The 23,521-nt window shown below is 32.2% G+C and overlaps 1 protein-coding gene across 1 annotated transcript; it reads right to left on the reverse strand.

Moving 5' to 3' along the window:
* Positions 1-22,359: 22,359 nt before the first annotated feature.
* LOC125829387 (uncharacterized) lies at positions 22,360-23,232 on the reverse strand. Its single transcript, XM_049508613.1, has one exon. The coding sequence runs from the start codon at positions 23,230-23,232 to the stop codon at positions 22,360-22,362; it is 873 nt and encodes a 290-aa protein (XP_049364570.1).
* Positions 23,233-23,521: the final 289 nt, after the last annotated feature.

Consider the following 23,521-nt stretch of genomic DNA (forward strand, 5'->3'; position numbering starts at 1 on the left):
TTTTTATACAATATTTTAAACATTTGAGTAAAATAATTATTTCTAGTTTAAATATAGATAAAAAAATAATTTAAGAGAATAATTTAATAATATTTACAATAATTTTTGTAAAGCATGCATACTAAAATTATAATTTTTAGACAAAATTGACTAAATCTTAAACTCAAAATATATTTTAAAATACATATTTAATTGAATAGCATTCCAAAAAGGGTTAAAGGTCGGTCAAAATTGGGTGTCAACAGTTGCGTATTTCTCAAATGTAGGATGATGTAGACCACCTTGAGATGTATTTGATCTCCGGGAACGTCGAAAATCACTTCGTCGTTGCAAGTCGATCTCCGGGTAGAACTCTGTTGATCACTCCTTCGAAGAGCTATGCAGTTGGTGTTGTAGCTTTCTCCAATTGTAGAATGCTTTATGAAGGGTCTTCTTCCTCCCTATAATGTCATGTACATCCCCTATTTATAGTTGTAGGGAGTGGACAAGGTTGCTTGTGATTGGCCAAAAGATGTCATTTTGACACTTGGTGGATTATGATTGGTTCTTGCATTTGACTAGGACTACCACCTCATTTGGACACGTGGCGTCACTTTGTTGGTCTTGGATGCCTAGTCACCGTGACACGTGGGCTGAGACAAGTCGCCATCAAATCCTTAGTCATGAGCTTTTTCCTTAATCTTCTTCCAGCATAAGGACATTCTCTTTCATTTTCTTGTTCTATTGTGTTTTTTTTTCCTTGTTTGTTTTCTAGAACATTGCTATGATGTAGTGACAATCCTTCTTGAATGAATAAAAGTGTTGTCTTTTTTCTTCTCAAATGCCTTCTTTTATTTCTCTATTTCAAATACTTGTCGTGTGATTTGTAACTTGCCCTATATGCCGGACAACTTTCCCCAAGATTTCAGCTTTGAGCACTTATGTTTGAAATTCAGTAACTCGTAGTAGGAAACTAATAACTCGATGTGGGAGCATCGAAATAAAATTATTCTTCTTTCTTTGGAAGTATAACTCATAGAAATACGACATATGTAAAAATCATGACTAAAAGATCTCCAGATTAGTACAAATGTATTTTTAAAGTCAGCTTAAATTTTGCCTCGCTTAACTCTTCAACTTTGAGCAATATTGGGAGAAAATCAATAAGTGAGATGGTTTTCCACTTCTTTGAAGTCCAGACTTTTAGCTCTTTTTTAGCTCTTGTAAGGACCTTTTGAAGTTCTTCCAACTGTTTGTCCATATTGATTCTCTCCTCATTTGTGGTATCAAGACATTGTTGTGCAGCAGAAAGCAACTCTTGATGAGAATCCCTTGTTATCTTTTGAGAAGTGGACAGCCTTGCAATATCATAATATCTATGTTTCTTGAAAAAAATCTTCAAGAAGAACCTCTAAAGGCGAAAGGTTGATGATGTTAACTTCTCGAAGCCCTTTAAGAATCAAGGCAACACCTGCCTCCAACTCTTTGAGGTTCTCTGGAGATTCAACAGAGAATTGAGTAATACACTCACATAAGGTATGCCACATTCCATAAATGTAAGATAATTTGAAGCTGGAAATAGTCTTTTGTGGTTCAAAATCAGAGGCAATTCTCAGCAGAGGGCGGACCAAATCCCTGGAAACATCTGAACATCCAATTTGAGAAGTTTCAACAACCTCCACATTAGTAGTTGAGATATTTTGAGAAATTTCAACCTTTTCAGAAAAAGGGACCATCGACTTTGTTAGTTGAATCTCATTTGTAGCTTGACTCTTAACTTGAACAAGAGGGAGATGAGAACTCTTCGCCATGTTGGGGGAGTTCGAGCTTGTGATACAATCTTCAAATACATCTACATCTCTAGGAATGTCCCCAAAACCCAACTGGATAATTAAAAAAAATGGAATTAATATCTAATGATTAAAAAAAAGGGAAGGCAAGTTTAGAGAAATATTGAAGAAGTGACTTTTACCTGATGTGCCAATTCTGTCAAGGGCATTGTAGAACCTACAACACCATCTTCAAAGATCGCAGTATCAATACTAATGGTATCCAATTCAGCGAACTCGCATTGTTGAGTGTCAATCTCATGGAGTGAAATAGACGTTTTTGACGTGTTGCTACAAGATGGTGCAATGCAAAGTGACTTTACAACACCTTTGTCCGATGAGCTGGAAGGTTTCTTCCTATTGAGAATTACATCGATCACCTCTTTATCAGTGATGTTGGCAGCCTTGGGAGTCTGTAAGGGACCCTTAAGTCCGTTATCCACATGTGTAGCCTTGCCCTTCGAACTTTTGGACTTGGAAACAACTCTGATAGATTGCGGAGGGATATTTGGTGTCACCTTGGACTTTAAAGAGTGATAAAGTTTTTCTTGAAGTTGTTCTCATTTGGTTGGTAAAGAAACATAATCTTTTTCGGACCTCTCAAAATTATGTGGGTACTTTGTCTCAGTAGAATCTCTCAATGGGATGGCCACCAATCTGAATACTCACAAGTCATTAAAGACCTCTTATTGGATGGATGCATTGGTATGATGATGTTCGAAAAGCTCCCAAGATAAACACATGAATCCCATAGTTGCACCAAAGCTAGCAGTGAACCATCATAATGGTGCTCTATGAGTGCACCAGGAACGTCTTGACAGTATCCAAATTGTCGACTGAATCGGTAAGGGCTGTAAGGCTCCACAATCAGTTCATCATCCGGCCTCAAAGTGACAAAACTTGAACGAAGGCCTATAAGGAAATCGCTCCAGGGAGTGGACAATTTTCCACTATCATCAATATGCAGCTCATTTCCTTGTAGCATGGCCAGATTGTAGAGTTCATGCACATTCACTTGTTGAAATAACTTGCGAGCGTCAACGAGGTCAAAATGTTTCGCCATCTTTTCTCCAGAAATTTGCCACATTCGCACATCTCGTTGAGGACGGGTAACACAGAAGTAGGTCTCAAAATACTCACCTATCCATCCATATACATAATGGAAGGGAAGTAATCTATTGCAAGCACCCAAGTTTGAAGAAGTGGATATATCCCTGAGGCAGCGATAAATGCTTGCTAGGATCGGAACCGCCAAAGAAAATATTTCTCCATGAGCCATCAAACTCGCAACTTTGAAGACACTAGCACAAATACAATGAGCTTTCTTGTTAGAAAGAACAAACTTGCAATGCCAACATGCGAGAAAAGCCGCCAGATAAGTCTCATCCCTGAATGATTCTTCTACGCCTAGCTTGACAAAAGGAGCATTCTCTTCTTCGGTTCGAGGCAAAAAGCTCATGTCAATATTTCCATAAGGATCATAATTCATCTTTGGTTTTGTACGATTCTTAGACGTCCTTGGTGAAGGCTCGACATATTTTCTCAGCCCCCTAAACCAAAACTTTGTCCACTCTCGACAAGAGACTTCATCGATGGCACTTTTGGTAAGTCGGTAGAACGCCGAAAACAAAAAGAAGCAGCTTCTTGGGAGAAAAGACTTCCCTTGATCATCTACATGTGTCAACTCCTTAGCCGAGGGTATAACTTCATCATAAAAGGAACCATGAACAGGAAGACCTCAAATGGTTCTCAAATCCCATAAAGAAATAGATAACTCTCCGACGAAGGTAGAGACTGTATTGGTGGATGGACGCCAATTCTCGCAAAAGGCCTGAAGAATGTTTTCGTTGTGGTCGTATGTGAACATTGAAGCAAAGATAGCATCATAAGACTTTATGTTATCCAAAGTCTCCTTACAGTGGGCAAGCATATCCTCTACCCACTCCTAATTGCCAGATGTATAGCGAACCTCACCAAATCCAGAAGAAGACCCTTCAAGAAGCATTCTATAATTGGAAAAAGCTACAACACCAACTGCATAGCTCTTCGAAGGAGTGATCAACGGAGTTCTTCCCGGAGATCAACTTGCAACGACGAAGTGCTTTCCGATGTTCCCGAAGATCAAATACATATCAAGGAGGTCTACATCATCCTACATTCGAGAAATACGCTATTAAAGACCCTCAAATCACGGAGAAGCTTAGGAGAAAAGAAAACTCTTCAAGAAGCATTCTATAATTGGAGAAAGCTATAACATCAACTACATAGCTCTTCGAAGGAGTGATCAACGGAGTTCTTCCCGGAGATCGACTTGAAATGACGAAGCACTTTCCGACGTTCCCGGAGATCAACAACATCTCAAGGAGGTCTACATCATCCAACAATTCGAGAAGTACATTATTGAAAGCCCTCGAATCTTCGAGAAGCATAGGAGAGAAGAATCAAGAGAACAACAAAATTGTACTCACAACGATTCATCAATAAAAATAACATTTTATTTTATTTATTTTGCTTGCACTTAATTTTCAGCGCTTACAAAAATTTCAACAATTTAAGAAGTACGCTACTCAAAGCCCTCGAATCTTGGAGAAGCTTAGGAGAGAAGAATCAAGAGAACAACATAATTGTACTCACAATGATTCATCAATAAAAATAACATTTTTTAAATTTATTTTTCTTGCACTTAATTTTCAGCGCTTACGAAAATTTGTTGCGAACAAATTTGGCACTCCCAGTGGGACCAATTCTGCTTTTCATCTCTTCCTCTTGTAAAAAAAAAACTACAAGTTCAACTTTGCAATGGCCTTCAAAAAGATCAATGATGTTTCATGCAAGGATTCTACTATTGCCGCACTTGTTGATCTTAGTGATGCTAGTCCAGTCAGTCTACATAAGTTCAAGACTAGTGGTTCAGATAAATCTGAATACTTTACCTCTTTGGAGATGGCAAGAAAAATCAAGTCTCAAATGACACTCAAAACTGCAATCCCTGAGGAAAACATCACATCTAAGTTGTTTGATGAACTTTCTCACTCTGACTTCAACTTTGGTGAATACAAGAATTCAACGGATTCTTCAATTTCAACAAAGGTTAACTCCTTGATGATTGACGCAACTGACATGGACGAGAAGTTCACAATGATGGAGAAAGCCATTGAAGAAGTCTATTGATGACAAAAATCTCCAAATCACCCAACTTATGAGCAAGTTAGATCTCTACAACTCTGGAGAGTCACATCATATTCTAACAATACAAGAAAAAGTTGATATTGATTTTCCCACCAAGCCAATTGACTCTCAAAGTGCAAAGCGATCTGCTTCAGTGGCTATTATAACAGTTCAACAACTACAAGACATGATCACAAACACCATTAAAGCTCAATAAGGTGGCCCACCACAAAGTTCCTTAGGATATTCAAATCCATATTCTAAACGAATCGAGGGTCTACTGATGTCAATTGGATATCAACCACCAAAATTGCAACAATTTGATGGAAGGGAAAATCCAAGGCAACATATTGCCCACTTCGTCGAGACTTGTAGCAATGTCAGTACACATAGTGATCTTCTTGTCAAGCAGTTTGTTCGTTCTTTAAAAGAAAACGCCTTTGATTGGTAAACAGACTTAGAGCCTAAATCAATTGACTGTTGGGAGCAATTGGAAAATCAATTTCTCAATCGTTTCTACAGTACCCGTCGTACAGTGAGCATGATGGAATTGACAAACACAAAACAAAGTAAGGATTAACCCATAGTGGACTATATCAATCGTTGGCGAATGTTGAGCTTAGATTGCTAGGACCAACTTTTTGAAATCTCTACAGTTGAAATTTGCATACAAGGAATGCATTGGGGCCTTGTATATATCCTTCAAGGAATTAAGCCTCGAACTTTTGAAGAACTAGCTACACGCGCTCATGACATGGAGTTGAGCATTGCAATCCATGGAAAGACATCGCATGTCTTTTATCCAAGGAAAAAAGATACACAATTTAAAGAGTCATTAGACTACACAACTAATGAGTCCATGGCGGTAACCACAACTTCTATGAAGGCCTCTACGAGACAAAAGTTGATAGAGATCACGACGCATCAACAAACGCGAGAAGTGAAAAATAAATCTAACTTGAAGGAGTTACAAGAAAAAAAGTATCCCTTTCTAGACTTTGACATTCCTGCTATTCTTGATGAGCTGCTAACCAAGAAAGTCATTGCACTCCCAGAGTCAAAGCGACCCAAAGAATCCAATAATGTCGATGATCCTATGTATTTCCAATTTCACTGCATCGTTGGTCATCACACCACAAAATGCTTCATTAATATTCTGAAGGAAAAGATCATGACATTGGTACGAGAGGGAAAGATCATCATTGACGATGTTGAGACAGTTGAGATAAACCATGCTGGTGTCAAACTTGATCATAAAAAGGATTCAATTTCAAATGTCCTACGTTTTGTGGTATCGCCAAAAATTGAAGAAGGTGTTATCATACTACAGTTTGGGAGCTTTGAACCAATTGAAGTTTCCGCCTTGAAGAAAACAACAAACACATCCAAGGTAGATGACTTCTCCAAAGAAGAGAGTAGTGACACTTGGACTTTGGTTGCTCTCAAAAGGCAAAACCATCAAGGGACTTCTAAACTTCGACTGTCAAAAGTCGACACAAAATCAAGTACAAATTAGCTTCAACAATGCGGACGCATAAAATCCAACACCAAATCGAAGTTCATTAATGCTTCATAACAAAAGGTTAGAAAGATAGTTACATTGATAGAATTCTTCCCTGAAATGCTCCTTGACGTACGAGCCTAAACTACAAATTGAAATGCTTCTCAACGCACGAGCCTAAACTGCAAGTTGAAATGCTCCTTGACGTACGAGCCTAAACTACAAGTTAAAATGCTCCTTGACGTACGAGCCTAAACTGCAAGTTAAAATGTTCCTCGACGTAAGAGCCTAAACTGCAAGTTACAACGCTCCTTAAGGTATAAGCATAAACTGCATATTACTCTTGGCCCGCAAGAGTATAAACTATGTAAGGTCCAAAAAAAACTGAAATAAAATAAATAAAACTCATCATCTTGAACTACGATATGACTTGATCCTCTTCACCGAGGTACGTGGGCGCTTGGAGTAGTCACTCTAAGCTCAGTCACATGAGTAAAAAAAGAGAGGAGGTTTTGGTGGCATTGTGTGATCATCACACTAGCTCTTTAAAATTATGTAGCTAGCATGTGAGTTCAAATGTGTATTTATTCAAAAAATATAAACAAACTTCATATATGTATTTATTCAAAAAATATTTTTCTTATACTATTTAGATGAAAATTATTAGTATTTAATGTTGTTTTTTCAGTTATTAGTTTTAGGTAAGATTTTATCAACTCAACATTGAAAAACATCATTTCAGTGAGACAATTATTATATGACTTGTTAACATAATTATATTAGTAATAAGTTGACAAATATTAAATAAAGATAAGAGTTAGAACCATAGAATTTGACTAAAAAAGTTGATGACTTGGTATACTCTATTTTAATATGCTTGTAGTAAAGCTTGAAACAAAATTTAAAAAGAAATAAAAAAAGAATTTATATTTCACTTCGTTCAACACTTTTTACTATTAATTGTTATTTTTAACAAAGTACAAAAAAGGCTAAAATGGGTGAAATAATATACTTTTTATAATAAATAATCAATTTTTTTCTATAAAAATTTTAACACATAATTTATTCTTGATAAAATTTGGGGGCCTAAGGCAAAAGCCTTTTTTTCCAAAGCATAGAGCCGCCCTGCCACTTATATGTATTCATATCAATTGAAATCTTATTCGGTCTTTCGAACATTTTTTCTCATATAAAATTTACTTGACAAATGTCGGATCTTGCATGCTATAACTGATTTAATTTAATTTATTATTTTGCTTGGTATTTTCATTTTTTATTGTGAAATTTTTTGAAGTAGATATTTGCAGAAGCACATTTGATGGATGACAATGGGTTATTGAATATTTCAGACTTTGATCCATTCGGCAAGTCAAACGAAGTTTCAATAAGGTATGACATTTAAATTATAATTCATTTTATTATGCGAGATGGTTCATTTGAAATTATAGGTTCTTCCATCTATTTAATGTTTTTTTATATATATAGCGAACCATACAAAGATCTTATAATATAATTTTTGTATAACTACACAAGACCACTTATAGCCTGCTCGGAATGATTTATTTTAAGTATTTTAAAAGTAAAATAATTTTTAGGCTCTTTTATAGTGTTTGGATAAAATAAAAAATATATTTTACCTAAGAAGACAAAATAAGTTCTAATTTAGAATTTCTACTTTAAACGTTTGTCTTATAAGGCAAAAACTATAAGTACATCTAAACTTACTCTTAAAAATATGAAAAATATTTGTAGTAGATGAGCAACGTATAATTTCAAGACTTCAAAAATTACTTCAATTAAATATTAAAATTTTAAAATTGCTTCTCTACATGTTGCTTCTTTGGTAAATAAATGGTGATACATAATTTTTGGTGTTAAAAGAGTTATCGTTCTCCTTGCAAAAAAGTAAAAAATAATTTTTGTTATATATTGTGTTTTAATTATATAAAATAAGTAATAAATAATCAATTATAAAAGAATGATAAAAGGTTTTATGTTATAAAGATAAAAAAAAATGATTCTTTTAATATTTAATAAAAGCTTAAAATTAGACTCTTGAATTTTTAAAAATAAGATAAATACACAAAAACATCATTCACAAATAATAAGAAATATTAAAAATTATTAACGATAAATAATATTTTCATATAACAAATAACTATTAAAGTGAAAGAGAAAAGTTAAGTAGATATTTACAATTATTATAATAGAAGATGAATCGTTAAGTAAGTATATTTGGAATATCTATCTTATTGAAAAATAAAAAGTCAAGTAGGTATTTAGAGACTTTGGGCAACTTCAGAAAAAATTAATGCAAAATAATGATTATTAGTAGAAGCATATTTAGGGACTTCAAATTTAAAATTTCTAAAATAAGCTAAACAGAAAATATTTCATATAATAAAATTAATTAAACTACCAAAAATGGGGGAGGCTTTTATGTAGATATACTTTTATTTATAAAAGCATTATTTTATGATTCCTTTTTTAACTAAGTAAAGAGCAATAACTTAATAGTGAATCTAGAATTAATGATTCGGCATCTTTCTTGATCAAATATTATATTTTTCTTTTTTCTTCTTTCTTTATTTAACTTTTTCTCTCATTTTTATCCATTTATTTATTTTTATGTAATTCTTCACCTAAACTACACCTCTTCATCTTCATAACTTCTATTCTTATTTAGTATAAGTATTAGCTATAACTCCTAAGTTTAATGCATTTATAACCCCCAATTACTTAATGGATAAATTTATCACTTTTTAAAAAAAATAGTTAAATAGCGCTCCTTTTATTCACTTCAAAGTTTATGACATCTTAAAATCACATTAAAATGATATTTCTATCCAATAATATTTATTTTGAGAGCTATATATATATATATATATATATATATATATATATATATATATATAGGGAATTAAAAGGAGAATAAGAAAATGTGAGTTGATATTTTCTTTTTTAAAATGAAAAATTCACAGGTAGGAAAATAAGATGAAAACGCCGAAAAAATGAATATATTAAAAATAAAAGAATTTAAAGAGAAAATAGAAGGATAAAATAAGATAAAAGTGCATACAAAATTCATATATTAAATTTGTATTACATAGATAAATAATTTAGTTTATTAAAATTAACCGAAGGAAATCAAGTTTTATTGAATTTGTTTCTATCTTAACTTTTTTTAATAAGAAATAAAATTATTGTTTTTACTTATAAATATATTATATAAAGATTAGAACATTGAAAATCATATATATATATATATATAAATAAAGGAGAAACATAAATGAGGTGATGTGACACCTTTCTATTGTCTCCATTCCTATTTATTTTTTTTCTCATTTTTTAATTTTTCTCCTCATTTTTAATACAATTATTATTTGTTTATAATTAATGTTTTGTTGATTAATGTGGATGTCCATAACTTCAAGATATAATTTCACCATTATGTGTAATAATACCCACACCTCCTCATTTATCTTTCACACCCTTTAATCTTCCCCACATTCTCAATAATTAATATCATATTTATTGCTATCTTTTTGTATGCCTCTTATAACAAGATAAATAGAGGTCTTGAGGATGTGTTATGCACTTGAAGATCTAGAAAACACTTTAATATACTTGGAAGAATAAGAAAATTCTCTCTTGTCTCTCTACATTTCTTGTTTATTTTCTCACTTATATTATTACTCTTTTTAATTTTGTTTTACTACATCTTTTCATTCTTGAAAAGTTAAAATGTTATATCTAATTGTATTTATCTTCACAAAAATAAATGTATTGATACTTGTATGCCTATCTTAAGATACTTGTATGCCTACCTTCACATCTTTTGATATATTTTGTCTTCTTTATATATTTTATTCATAATATTTATTTTTAGATTAATTTCATTCCAATATTCATTGATCTCTTTGTATAATAATCAGACATTGAGGTTTGACATATATCATATTCGTTCTAAGGAATAAATTCTTCGAATAAATAAAAAATATCATACAGTGACACAAAAAGAAGTTTAGTTGTTATACATTTTTTGCTTTAGTATAGTATAAATCAAAATATCATGTAGTGACACAAAGAGAAATTAAGTGGTTATGCATTTTTAGCTTTATTCTAATATATAATTGTAGAAGTAATTTAATATATATATATATTTTAATGAATGAAAATTCTCAATTAAATTCTTAAAAATTAGATGATATAATCACAAAAAATATCCAAAAGAAAAATACTTGAAATATCTACCTATAAATTTTATCGTTTGCCTGCAAATAATATCCATAATTCAATATAGTACATTTCACTGAAAGACTAATAGTGCTTAAGAAAATTAATTATTAGAAATAAAAAAATATATACACAAGAAAAAGAAAAAAATCACCACAAATATATGACACTCGCATTTCAACTAATTAAATATCTAAAATAATCATAGTTCGATATAAATTCAATTGAGAGAAAAAAGAAGAAGATATAGAATTTCATGCATATGAATTTCCTTAGTTCATGCCTTCATGGTATTTAAGTATGATTATAGGAATTGTTAGAATAGTTATATTTTGTAAGACTTGAACGTTTTTTCGTTACTCCATACTCATTAAGATATTTAATGTTTCTATTGTCTTTGGAAGGAAAAAATTAAGCGTTAAATATATCTTGCCCATTAGCCTTTTCTATAAATTCTCAAATAGATTGAACATATATTTTTTTTTAGTATTACTTTATGCATTTAAGAATCTTGAAAACTTTAAAAAACTTCATAACTTGATTAAAAAAAATTGAATACCATTATATTTATACCTACTCACCAAATGAATATCAACATTATTTTATTTAGTAGAAAAACGGATGAAACTTATTTTTGTGTTTATATTCTAACCTATATTAATTGTGTATACAATGAGATGTGTTTTTAAAGAAAGTTCCTGATATCATGTTTTCATTTAATTATTTCTTGAGTAGCAAAGAATAATTAAATAAATAGACAACTTAGTGAAGAAATATATAGTCAAAGGTCTGCTAACAAGCTATTTTTATACATATTTTTTCATATTTACTTAAAACAAAATATAGATAATGTTTTATGTAACTTTTGGTTTAGAATTTAAAAACTTAAGTTTTGAAAAAAAACTTTTATGTATATTATAATTTCTTCTATTTAAATTATACGTTTGAAAGAAATATTGAAAATAAAATTGATTATATTTTTTGATGATTTTAATATTTGAGTATTAGAAAGAACGAAAAATAAATCATGAATTTGGTGGGCATCTGGCCATATATAATTAGAAATTATTTTTTTTCATTTTACTAGAAATTTTTAAAATCAAAGTTGTGTTTTGTTATATTTTTTTCACAAAAAGACAAAATAACATATTATTTGAAATTCTAAACGTGGAGGTGTAATTTGAATTTTTCATAGTTAAAATTAATTTTTAAATGAAGTAAAAATTATTTCAGAAAAAAGACGGGTGATATAGTTTTCGCGCAAATAAGTTCACTAGTACTTAAAATAAGTGTGAATAATATCATTGGTTAAAATTTAAAAATTAAAAAAATTAGAAAATAAGCAATCGAAAACTAACTAATTCATGCGAAGCGCGGATGGGTTCACTAGTTCCGAAATAAACTAATACTCTTATTTACCTGCAAATGTAGATTACATTGAATAAAATGAGCTAATTAAAATTCCAAAAGAAAAGACACATATAGACAAAACTATGACAGCTGAAGAAATAAAACGGTTGTTATTTACTCTTCATTACTTTTATTTATTAGCACAATAAATAAGAAAAAATACGTGCAATGGTGAAGCATTTAGCAGAAAGTTAAATATGACTATCTTTAATGTTATGTAAATATTCTTAAGTGAAATTATGTCTTTTAAAATCAGAAAAAAGCTAAAAAGAACCACAAAAAAGATAAATAGGAATCCAACCCTTAGAGAGTGCCACGTCATCGTTTTCATATTCAGCTATATATATATACTAGATATTAGGTTCCCGCGCCAGCGCGGGCCCAATATATATTACTTCCTCCGTCTCATTTTATGTGAGGTAATTTGATTCGCCACGGAGTTTAAGAAAGAAATGAAGACTTTTAAAACTTGTGGTCCAAAATGAATTATATAAATTTGTATGACTGTAAATTATTTTATTAAGGGTAAAATAAATATTTTATAGTCAAATTGTTACTTAATATAGAAATGTGACATTCTTTTGGGACTGACTAAAAAGGAAAGTAAGTCACATAAATTGGGAGTAGTTTTTTTGTTTCAATTTATGTGACACCGATGAAATTTGGAGAGTTATATAATTTTTTGTATGTGATTTTGTTAAATATATTTTGAAGTTGTTAATTTATTGTGATTTATAGCACTTCTTATATCATTTTCAAATAATAGATATTACTCTTTCTGTTCCATTTTATGTGACGTAGGTACTTTTACGAAAGTCAACTAAATTTCTTATATGATTCTTAAATATTTTTAGTTGTTATTTTACTTTAATTTACAGTACTTTTTATGTTATTTTCAAACAAACTTCTTTTGTTTCAATATGGAATTAAAGAGTCAATAAAATTTCTTTTATGATTTTTAATTATGTTTTTTTTAATATCTTATATTATTACATTGTGATTTTCAGTACTTTTTATGTAATTTTTAAATATATAACAAATTAAAAGAAAAACAAGGACAAATTTAAATGATGAAAGTACTAAAATTTTCAAATAATCATATTTCTATATTAAAATGTTTAAAACTTTAAAACTCCACATATATGCACAAAATAATATACGGAAGACAAAATAATTTTTAAAATATATATTAAAGCTCTTTCTAATAATATCACATATTTATTCTATTTTTTAAATATGACTCCTTCCGTATCAATTTATATGAACATGTTTTTTTTATTTCACTTAAAAAAGAAAATTACTTCTTAATTTTAATTTTTTTACATAGCGTATCTATGATTATAAAATTAGAAATGCTTTTTACTTTAATATATGTGATATATTTTAAATTTAAGATTACAAAATTTAAAAATATTCTTCATATTTAACACTTCGTGCAAAAAAAAAAGATGAAACAATTAAAATGGAAGAAACAATATAAATAGTTTATTAATGAATGAATTAATTAATAAATAATATTCAAAGATCCCTGGAGGATAGAAATTGGAAATAATAAAATATAAGAACAATGCAAGGAAAAATGAAATAGTGTACAAAAGTAATAATAGGGCCCACACAATTAAAGTCGTAAAAGAGGAAAAAAAGCAAATGGTTTTTGTGTCCAACAAAAAGGAAGTACATTTATGAAGCAGGCAAGTACAATCATATTTCAAGTTTGAAAAATATGAAATACCATAAAGCAACCCTCTATTTTGATTTATTTACACAAGTACCTTCATCGTCCGCTCCACGTGGAGGCTATTAACTGATTTCATAGTATTGAGGTACTCAACACTTATGTAAAGTAAAGCATAGAATGACAAAAATAATCCTTAAATTGAGTGTATTTTTACGTAAGCACACGTGTTGACAGAGAAGAGTGTGCTTATTCGCTCTTCTTATATAGTAAAATATATATATATATTCAAAAGTGAATTTTCTTATCCCTAAAACTGACGTGGCAACCAAATAAAATAAAAATAAAAGATAGGCACGTCAGTTTGAAATTACAGTAAAAAAAGTTAGAATCCTCTTTTCCACCCCCATCCCCACACCTCTTCTTCTTCAAACCCCGCCCATCGTCCTCTTCTTCTTCATTCTTTATTTTCATCACACTTCTTTATTTTCTATCACAATCTTAAAGTACAATTTTTTTTGATTCACAATTAAGTTAATTCCCATAGATTTGTTAGTGAATAATTGTATTTTATCTAGAAAATTTTTGATTGATTGTTTCTATCATTTTCATTTTTTTTTTTTACTTTGTTGATCAATTTTTGGGTTTGGTGGTAATAGCAGCTTTATGGGTTTGGTGGTGATGAGTGGCGGGTGACAAACATTAAAAGAGGTAATTGAAGGTGGTGAAGAAGAAAAAATCGATATTGATAATGGTGATGGTGATATTTGGTGTTGGGTGACAACGAAGAAGAAGAATTGAAAGTGATACAGTGCTGGTGAAAAACAAAATCAATAGTGAAGGTGTGATCGGATATGATTTTCCGATGAAATGAGAATTGAAAATGGATGGGATTAGTGATGAAGAAGATATAATTATTAGATAATTGAACCAATTAAATAGGGATTAGTTAGAGTAAAATATAGTTAACAAAAGAAAAGTTAATTAATAAAGAAAAGAAACAAAAATTTATAATTTATGACATGATGCTGACGTAGCACTGATGTGGCAGCGAATGTAATACACCACATAATGTGAGAGTATTGTTACACGTCTCGGGGTGGTAATTATTCACTTTTGAGTAGTTAAGGTGTGTAATAGATCACTATGATAGTTTAAGCGTGTAACTGACTTTTAGAGATAAGTTCAAAGGGGAATCTCTCTCTCTCTCTATATATGTTGCACCTATAAAATTTTGAGAGTTAATCAAAAGATTTATACGTCTTTTTAAATATTTTAAACTATTAATTAGTGTGATTTATAGTATCTTTTACATAAATTTCATATAATATATGTTACTTTCTCTATCGCAATTTATGTGGCACTGATAAAATTTTGAGAATCATTTAAATTTTTATGTCTTTAAACTTTTAAGTAGGTAATTGTTGTGATTTATAGTACCTTTTACATCATTTCAAATAATATATGTTAGTTCCTCCTCCCCAATTTAAATTGCTAATTATTGTGATTTATAGTACTTTTTATGTAAAATTTTGAATTTCTAATTATTGTGATTTATAGTACTTTTTAAATAAACTTTTAAATTGTTAATTATTGTATTTAAAGTATTTTTTACAGAAAAATTAAATATATACAAAAATCCAAGAAAACGAACAAAGTCTTGCTTTTAGGCAAAAATAGGTAGAAGCAGACACGTCAGCAGATAACTACTTGCTTTTAGGGACACGACTCTCATTCATTACCCTTTCCTTCCATTTCGTCAAGTGCACGTTTAGATGAGGGACATGTGTCTTATTTAAAGTTTAAAGGTCAAGATTATATTTATATTAACAAATACCATAATCATAGTTAAGTCAACTAATTTTAAAATACTACTCTCCGAATTCAGTAAGAATTACAATTTATTCCAAACAAAATTTGATATTTATTAAATTTATTAATTTCATTTTATATTTAAATATTAAAATTGTAAAACATTAAACGTTTATATTTAATGTGATAAATAATAATCTTAAAAAACATTTGCATTTTCTTTTATTTCACAAAAAAAAAGATAAAAGAATATTATTTTTTTTAAAAAAAAGTATATTTTTCCCCCTTAAACACAATAGCCACATTTTCTCCTTGGAATAATTTTGATAATTCACGTTTAATTCTAAAAACCTTTTGTCTTTCCATTTTTTGTTCTTATTTTTATTTCGTGTTCTTTTATTTTATGATTTTTTCAACATTGATAATTCTTCACTTTTTTGTTTTGCTTCTCAACATAGTATAATATTTTAAGAACAAACTTTACTAGTACAAAATAATGTTTAGTTGATTCTCACCTTAAATATCATACAATTTAATATTTAAATACAAAAATATAAGATGAAATTAATAATATTAATAAATATCAAAATTTGTATGCCAAATTTGGAGAGTAGTATTCTAAAATTAGTTGACTTAACTATGATTATGATATTTGTTAATATAATATAATCTTGACCTTTAAACTTTAAATAAGACACATGTCTCTCATCTAGATGTGTACTTGACGAAATGGAAGAAAGGGATAATGGAGGGGAGCCGGATCCTGCTTTTAGCAGCTGAAGCAGGCAGGACAATCGGAAACTGCTCAAAGACTTCCTTTATTAATATGTAGAGAAAAGACATAATATCACAATTGAAGTTGTCTCGAATTTTCAAAAAGACACCTTAACTTTGCGGGTGTCCTATTATCCCACGAAACTATTTCCAACAACTTAAATACACCCTTTTTACAGCTTTTGTAATCTCATAGCTTGTGCGTGTGTTTCAACTCAAATAAAATAATATAATTTTATTTTTCTTACTGATTTAGTAATGAATTGGGTAAAATCCTAACTTACTCACATTTTGATCCTCAAAATCTTCTGGGTCAAGTCTAAAAGCACATACAATCTGTGAGTACAAACTCAAAAACTTCAATGTAAATGGGTGCATTAACTAGTTTGGGTTTAATAGATATAAATTGTTTGTGAAAATGGTCTTGATGAGTTGTTGTATTGTTGAGGAAAGAATTCAAAGGAATTGAGATAATTTTGGAATTTCAATTGATGGGTTCTTTTAGCATCGTACTGCTGCTCTAATTTTTGTTGTTGTTGCAGAAGACGAAGATGGAATGAGCTAAAATGGAGTTTTTTCAAAGGTGGAAAATGAAAGATTTTGGAAATGAGATTTTTGTGGAATCCTTTGCTTTCACTGTTTACATAACAATGAAGATTTTCACTTAGGAAATATTCTTAAATTCTTAAGTAAATATGAATTTGTTCTTCAATAACCACCATGAAAGGCATTGACCAAGAAATTCTTTGTTTCTTGAATTTTTTTAGAAAATGGAGGCTTACAATCTTGCTACGTGGCATTTTTAGATTGGTTTGGGGGTGATTTTTTTCATTCACGCGCTCCCTATACTTGAGATTACACATGCTATGAGAATGGGTTAAAATGGTGTATTTATAATTGTTAGAAATGGTTTCGTGTGGTAATAGGACACCCACAAAGTTAAAATGTCTTTTTAAAAATTCGGGACAACTTTAGTGGTGACTTTTTGCCATCCATCCATCTATCCATCCATCCATCCATCCTAACTTTGGCTATCTCACATTAGCATTAATACATTGTCTCTTAAATTTTTCACTTTAACAATACATTGGAATACATGATTACAACATCGCCCCTTAAAAATATTCAGTTTAACATAAAACTGCAGTAATAGTGCTCCTCTTCCACAAATTAAACACACTAAATGTTTGGCTTATGTTTTGGTGAAATTACTAGACATCATTAATGAGTTGTAAGATATGCTAATGTTTATTTTGAATTTGCATCTACTTACTCACCTATACTACAACTGATTAGGATACACATCCCATAGACCCTGAATTGACAGTAAAATTTCTATAATACACTCAACAAAAAGCACTCAACTTAATTAAAATGTAATGGGAAAAAGGGTTAAAAATACTCCTCAACTTTGTTTTATTGGTTGACTATGCCTTTACTATTAAAACGAAGTTATTCTTACCTCTGTCGTTACTAATTTCATCATTTGTACCCCTCCTCCAAATTGATCAAAATTATCCAAATTACCCGATTTCATCTTTTTGACACAAATTCGAATCCAACCCACAAAATAAAACTCATGACAAATTAAATCCCAAAATCAATTTCTTCTTCATCTTCCTCCTCCCTGAATAAGAACAATATTTTCATCTCTATACTCCATAAAAACTTCATACATTTGCAACAATCACATTTAACTTTTCATAGCAGAAGTCATTTCAGCAAACAAGACACCATTAAAATAAAAAATAGCAGTGATGTATCTAAGTGCATCATGTTAAGTTTCAGCTACCATGGAGGAATCCATGGATTTAGAGCTGAGAGAATTTTTGGAAATACATCTTATTCCATATCAGAAGATTGCCCTTTACATTGCATACCAATACACTATATATATACATCTAGAAGCCTTAGCTAACATCTAATCTTTACTTCATTTCTTATAACAGAAAAACAATTATGAAACTACTAACTAATTCTGTTTAAGTTAGTTACAATCCCTAATTATTCTTCTCAACTGACTGTCGCATCACTGGCTTCAATACTCCCCCTCAAGCTGAATGGTAAAAAAACATTCTTAACTCCCAGTTTGGTAAGCAAATGATAGTGTTGAGCCTTCCCTAGTCCCTTAGTAAACAAATCTTCATGTTGCTCCTTTGTCCATATGTGATGTGTCTTGATCAAGCCTTTGTGCAACTTCTCTTTTACAAAGTGGCAGTCGATGTCAATATGCTTTGTCCGTTCATGAAAGATGGGGTTTGTGACTATTTGAATAGCAGCCTTGCTATCACAGTGCATGTCGATTGGCTGAATTATTATCACTCCTAATTTCTTAAATATTCCCGTTAACCAAGAAAGCTCTGAAACAGTTGATGCCATGATTTTAAACTCTGCTTCCGTTGAGCTTCTCGATATAGTGTTTTGTTTCTTAGACTTCCAAGATATTAGTGAGTCTCCAAATTTCACCATGTATCCTGTTACTGACTTCCGAGTCAGTGGGCAAGCAACCCAGTCTGAGTCACAATATGCAACTAGATTCTAAGCCTTAGCAGATGACATAAGTATACCAAGACCTGGTGCAGTTTTTATGTATCCGATCACTCTAATGGCATCATTCATGCGAGACTCTTTTGGCTTGTGCATAAACTGGCTCAGTACCTAGACAGTATAGGCTATGTCTGGCCTGATCATAGTTAGGTATAACAACCTTCCCACCAACCTTTGATAGCTTTCAATGTCATCTAACAGTTGTTCATCATGAAAGCATTTTGTGGCAACATCAAACTTGTATGAAGTGAGGTGTTGGTTGAAATCCATATGAGTAGACACATTCTTAGCTCCCCCTTGCCCTAAATCTGCAATCAGTTCAAGGGCATACTTTCTATGGTTCATCAAAATACCAGAATCACTCTTAGAGAATTTGATGCCAAGAAAAAATTTCAAGTCCCCTAAGTCTTTCATTTTAAATCTCTGTTGCAAGGCAACTCTGGTAGAGGCAAGAAGAGTAGGATTGGATCCAGGGATCAACAAATCATCAACATACACAAGGATGACAACTATGTCAAGTCCAGTACTCTTTGTGAAGAGAGAGTAATCAAAATGACTCTGAATGAAGCCTAAGTCGAGGAGGGCTACTGTGAGTTTAAAATTCCATTGTCAAGAGGTTTGTTTTAAGCCATATAAAGACTTTTTCAACTTATAAACCTTAGGACTGCCACGAGCATGGGAATCAAAACCAGAGGGCAATTGCATGTACACCTCCTCATTGTGATCACCCTGTAAGAATGCATTGTAGACATCTATTTGGTAAATATTCCATAGTTTAGAGGTTGCAATAGCAAGTACTGACCTTACAGAAACCATCTTAGCCACAGGGGAAAAATGTTTAGTTGTTGTCGAGGCCCTCCTTTTGGCTAAAGCCTTTAGCCACTAGCCTTGCCTTGAATCTTTCCACATCACCATTAGCTTTATATTTGATCTTGTAAACCCACTTGCACCCAATGACAATCTTAGCTAAGGTAAATCAACAAGATCCCATGTACCATTCTCTTCAAGGGATGCAATCTCTTGTTGTATTGCCAACACCCACCTAGAATGCAGCATCATAATAATTTTTAGGTTCCAGTTCAACTGTCTGAGCAGCTAGGCACTAAGCAAAATCAGGAGACAAAGAATCATATCTCAAGTAATTAACCATAGGATAAGTGCAGGAATTGACTACATAATCTCTGAACCAAGTAAGAGCAGTTTTGGTTCTCTAAGATAATCTCACATGGACTGAAGTTGGTACAACATCAGAAATAACTGCTGGCACATCTAGGGGAATGTCATCTAAAGGATGAACAATCTGAGGAGTTTGAGCAGGAACAAGAGGTGATGGGGGCATATCAAAGTGAATATCATCAGTAAGATCCAATATAGGAAATGCAGGAGTAGGATGTGTCTTCATCTGCCTAAATGGAAAAATAGATTCATCGAAAACAACATCTTGACTGAAGAAGAATTTTTTGATCTGTAAATTGAATAATTTGTAACCTTTCTTAGTCGCTGAATAGCCCAGAAAAATAGTAGGCAAAGCTCTAGCCTCAAACTTGTCTTGTCGTTTAACATTGATTGGATAAGCTAAGCAACCAAACACCCTCAAATGGTCAAGATAAGGAGTGACTTTAAAGAACATTTCAAAAGGTGATTTACCCTGCAGAGTATTAGATGGAAATCTGTTGATAATATGGACATCAGTAAGATCACACTCTCCCCAAAATTCAAGAGGTATAACAGCCTCAAAACTCAAGGCTCGAGCTATCTCTAGAATGTACCTATGTCTTCTTTCCACAACACCATTTTTTTGTGGACTATAGACACATCTATTTTGATGTATGGTACCTTGTGATGCTAAAAATGCTTTGACTGAAGTGTTAATGAATTTAGATCCATTATCAGTTCTGAGGACTTTGACATTATAATTGTATTGAGTTTTAAGCATAGAGAAAAAAGGTCTGCAGGATCCAACAAGTCTCATTTTTAGAATTCATAAAAAAAAATCCATGTCAGCCTAGAGAAATCATCTACAACAGTAAGAAAAAACCTCTTGCCTTCAATAGTGGGCACCCTATATAGACCCCAAACATCAGCGTGCAACAAATCAAATACAACAGGTGATGTGCTATGGCTAACTGGAAAAGGAAGCATGATTTATCTAGATAAAGGATAGACATGACAAGGACTAGTAGTCTTATTTACTACATGATGCTTGAATGTATCAAGCCTTTGTAATGTAGCCATTGGCATGTGTCCAAGTCGCTTGTGCCAAGTGTTAAGAGGGATAGACTCTTTAACATCTTGAGCTGGTGACATACTGACCTGATTCGAGCTGGGACACCAAGGGTTTGTACATATTTTAAGGTTTTGAGATGTATTAAGAACTTAAGATCAACGTAAGACCCTTCTTTCATCGACTCTAGCTTTGATAAGCCGCAAATAACAATTTGCGACGGAAATACATATCTTTTATCAGATTTGTGAAATTGGCGGGGGTAATTTCTCAATGACCTCAAGTTTTGCCTTGTCAACTTCCATCCCCTTTTGCGACACCTTGTGCCCAAGAATGATACCTTCTTTCACCATAAAGTGACATTTCTCCCAATTCAGAACCAAATTCATTTTTATGCATCTTTGGAGTACCTGCCCTAAGTGTGTCAAGCATTCTTCAAATGTATCCCCTACGACTGAGAAGTCGTCCATGAATACCTCTATAGAGTTTTTGACCATATCCGCAAAAATAGACAACATGCAATGCTGAAATGTTGTTGGGGCATTACATAGCCTAAATGACATCCTTTTGAATGAAAATGTTCCTTAAGGGCAAGTAAAAGTGGTTTTCTCTTGGTCTTCTGGCGCAATAGAGATTTGATTGTAACCGGATTACCCATCCAAATAACAATACCACCCTCTTTCTGATAACCGGTCAATCATCTGGTCCATAAATGGCATTAGAAAATAGTCTTTCTCAGTCCATGAGTTAAGCTTTCGATAGTCCATGCATACTTTCCACCCAATCACTGGTCTAGTTGACACAAGTTCTCCTTTTGCATTTGGGACTACGGTTATACCTCCCTTTTTCGATACATATTGCACCGTACTTACCCACTTACTATCTACAATAGGGTAGATCACTCCCACATCTAGCCACTTGATGATCTCCTTTTTCACCACCTATTGCATTGGAGGGTTCAATCTCCGTTGATGCTCCACACTAGGTTTACATTCACTGTCGAGCTGAATCTTGTGAGTACAGATGCTAGGAGGAATTCCTACTATATCGGCTATTGTCCATCTAATAGCTTTTATATGCTTCCGCAATACCTCCATGAGCAATTTCACATGCCTTTCAAGAAAATCGGTTGCGATAATCACAGGTAAAGTATTATTGGATCCTAAGAAGGCATATTTGAGATGAGAGGGTAGGGCTTTTAACTCTAGATTCGGTGGTTCTTCTGTTGATGACTTTGCAGGAGGACTTTCTCTGTTTTCAGGTCGATAACCAACTTGATTGGATTCCTTGAATATACTCCTAACCCTGATAAGGAAGCTACCACTTCCTCATAGCCTTGAACTTCGAATTCATCATAATTGGCAAGTACAAATTCAAGGGGTTCATTTTTGCGCATTAAATGGCTCACACTTGCCACTGCCTCATCTATAACATCCTCAGTAGACACTATATGGATATTACTTGGTTGCTTCATGGATTTACAGTTATTGAAGGTCATCTCTTCATCATTCACATGGAACTTCAATTTCCCGCTTTCGACATCCATCAATGCTCTCCCGGTGGCTAAGAGTGGCCTTCCCAAAATAATGGGGATTTCAGCATCGATCTCATAATCTAGAATCACAAAATCAGTCGGAAAGATGAACCGATCTACTTTTACCAATATGTCATAGAGTATCCCCACTGGGTGCTTGATTGGTCGATCAGCCATAAGGAGTCTCATTGTGGTTGCCTTTGCTTTACCCAAACCAAGTTGCTTGTATATTAGATAGGGCATCAAGTTAATGCTTGCTCCTAAATCGCACAAAGCTTTAGCAAATTGGAGCATGCAAATTGTGCACGGGATTGTGCATGCCCCAGGATCTTCTCTCTTAGTGATTGACTCATTTGTTATAATTGCACTGCAACTATGGGGCACCTCAATCGTTTCATAGTCCAAGCTCCTCTTCTTTGTAACCAGCTCTTTCATGAATTTGGCGTACCCTGGCATTTCCGACAATGCTTCCACCAGAGGAAGGTTAATTGATAAGTTATTGAATACTGACAAATTTTTTTTGAACTTCTCATCTTCATTCATCTTTTTCAAATGTTGAGGAAATGCTGGAGGTATTTTGGTAAAAGGTGCGTGACTTTTGGTACTTGAACATGTTGCTCTGCATCCTCTTGTGGTTCTTTGGCAAGGTTTTGTGGAATAGGCAATTCTCGTTCCTCTATACCCTGGCTCTCTTCCTGCATTCGAGGATCCTCATCCTCCATCACATTCCCTTTTGCCATCTTTCCACTACGGATAACTACAACCAACCCTCTTTCATTATCTTCCATCAGTGTCCTGGAGGTTAATTGAGCTGATAATAGACTCAATTGAC

The sequence above is a fragment of the Solanum verrucosum genome, unplaced genomic scaffold (assembly GCF_900185275.1).
Source record: "Solanum verrucosum unplaced genomic scaffold, falcon-dt-bn FXZP01000044.1, whole genome shotgun sequence".
Classification (NCBI taxonomy): domain Eukaryota; kingdom Viridiplantae; phylum Streptophyta; class Magnoliopsida; order Solanales; family Solanaceae; genus Solanum; species Solanum verrucosum.

Excerpts from the sequence above, each read along its gene's own strand:
- LOC125829387 (XM_049508613.1), bottom strand. The coding sequence starts at position 23,232 with ATGAATGAAGATGAGAAGTTCAAAAAAAATTTGTCAGTATTCAATAAC.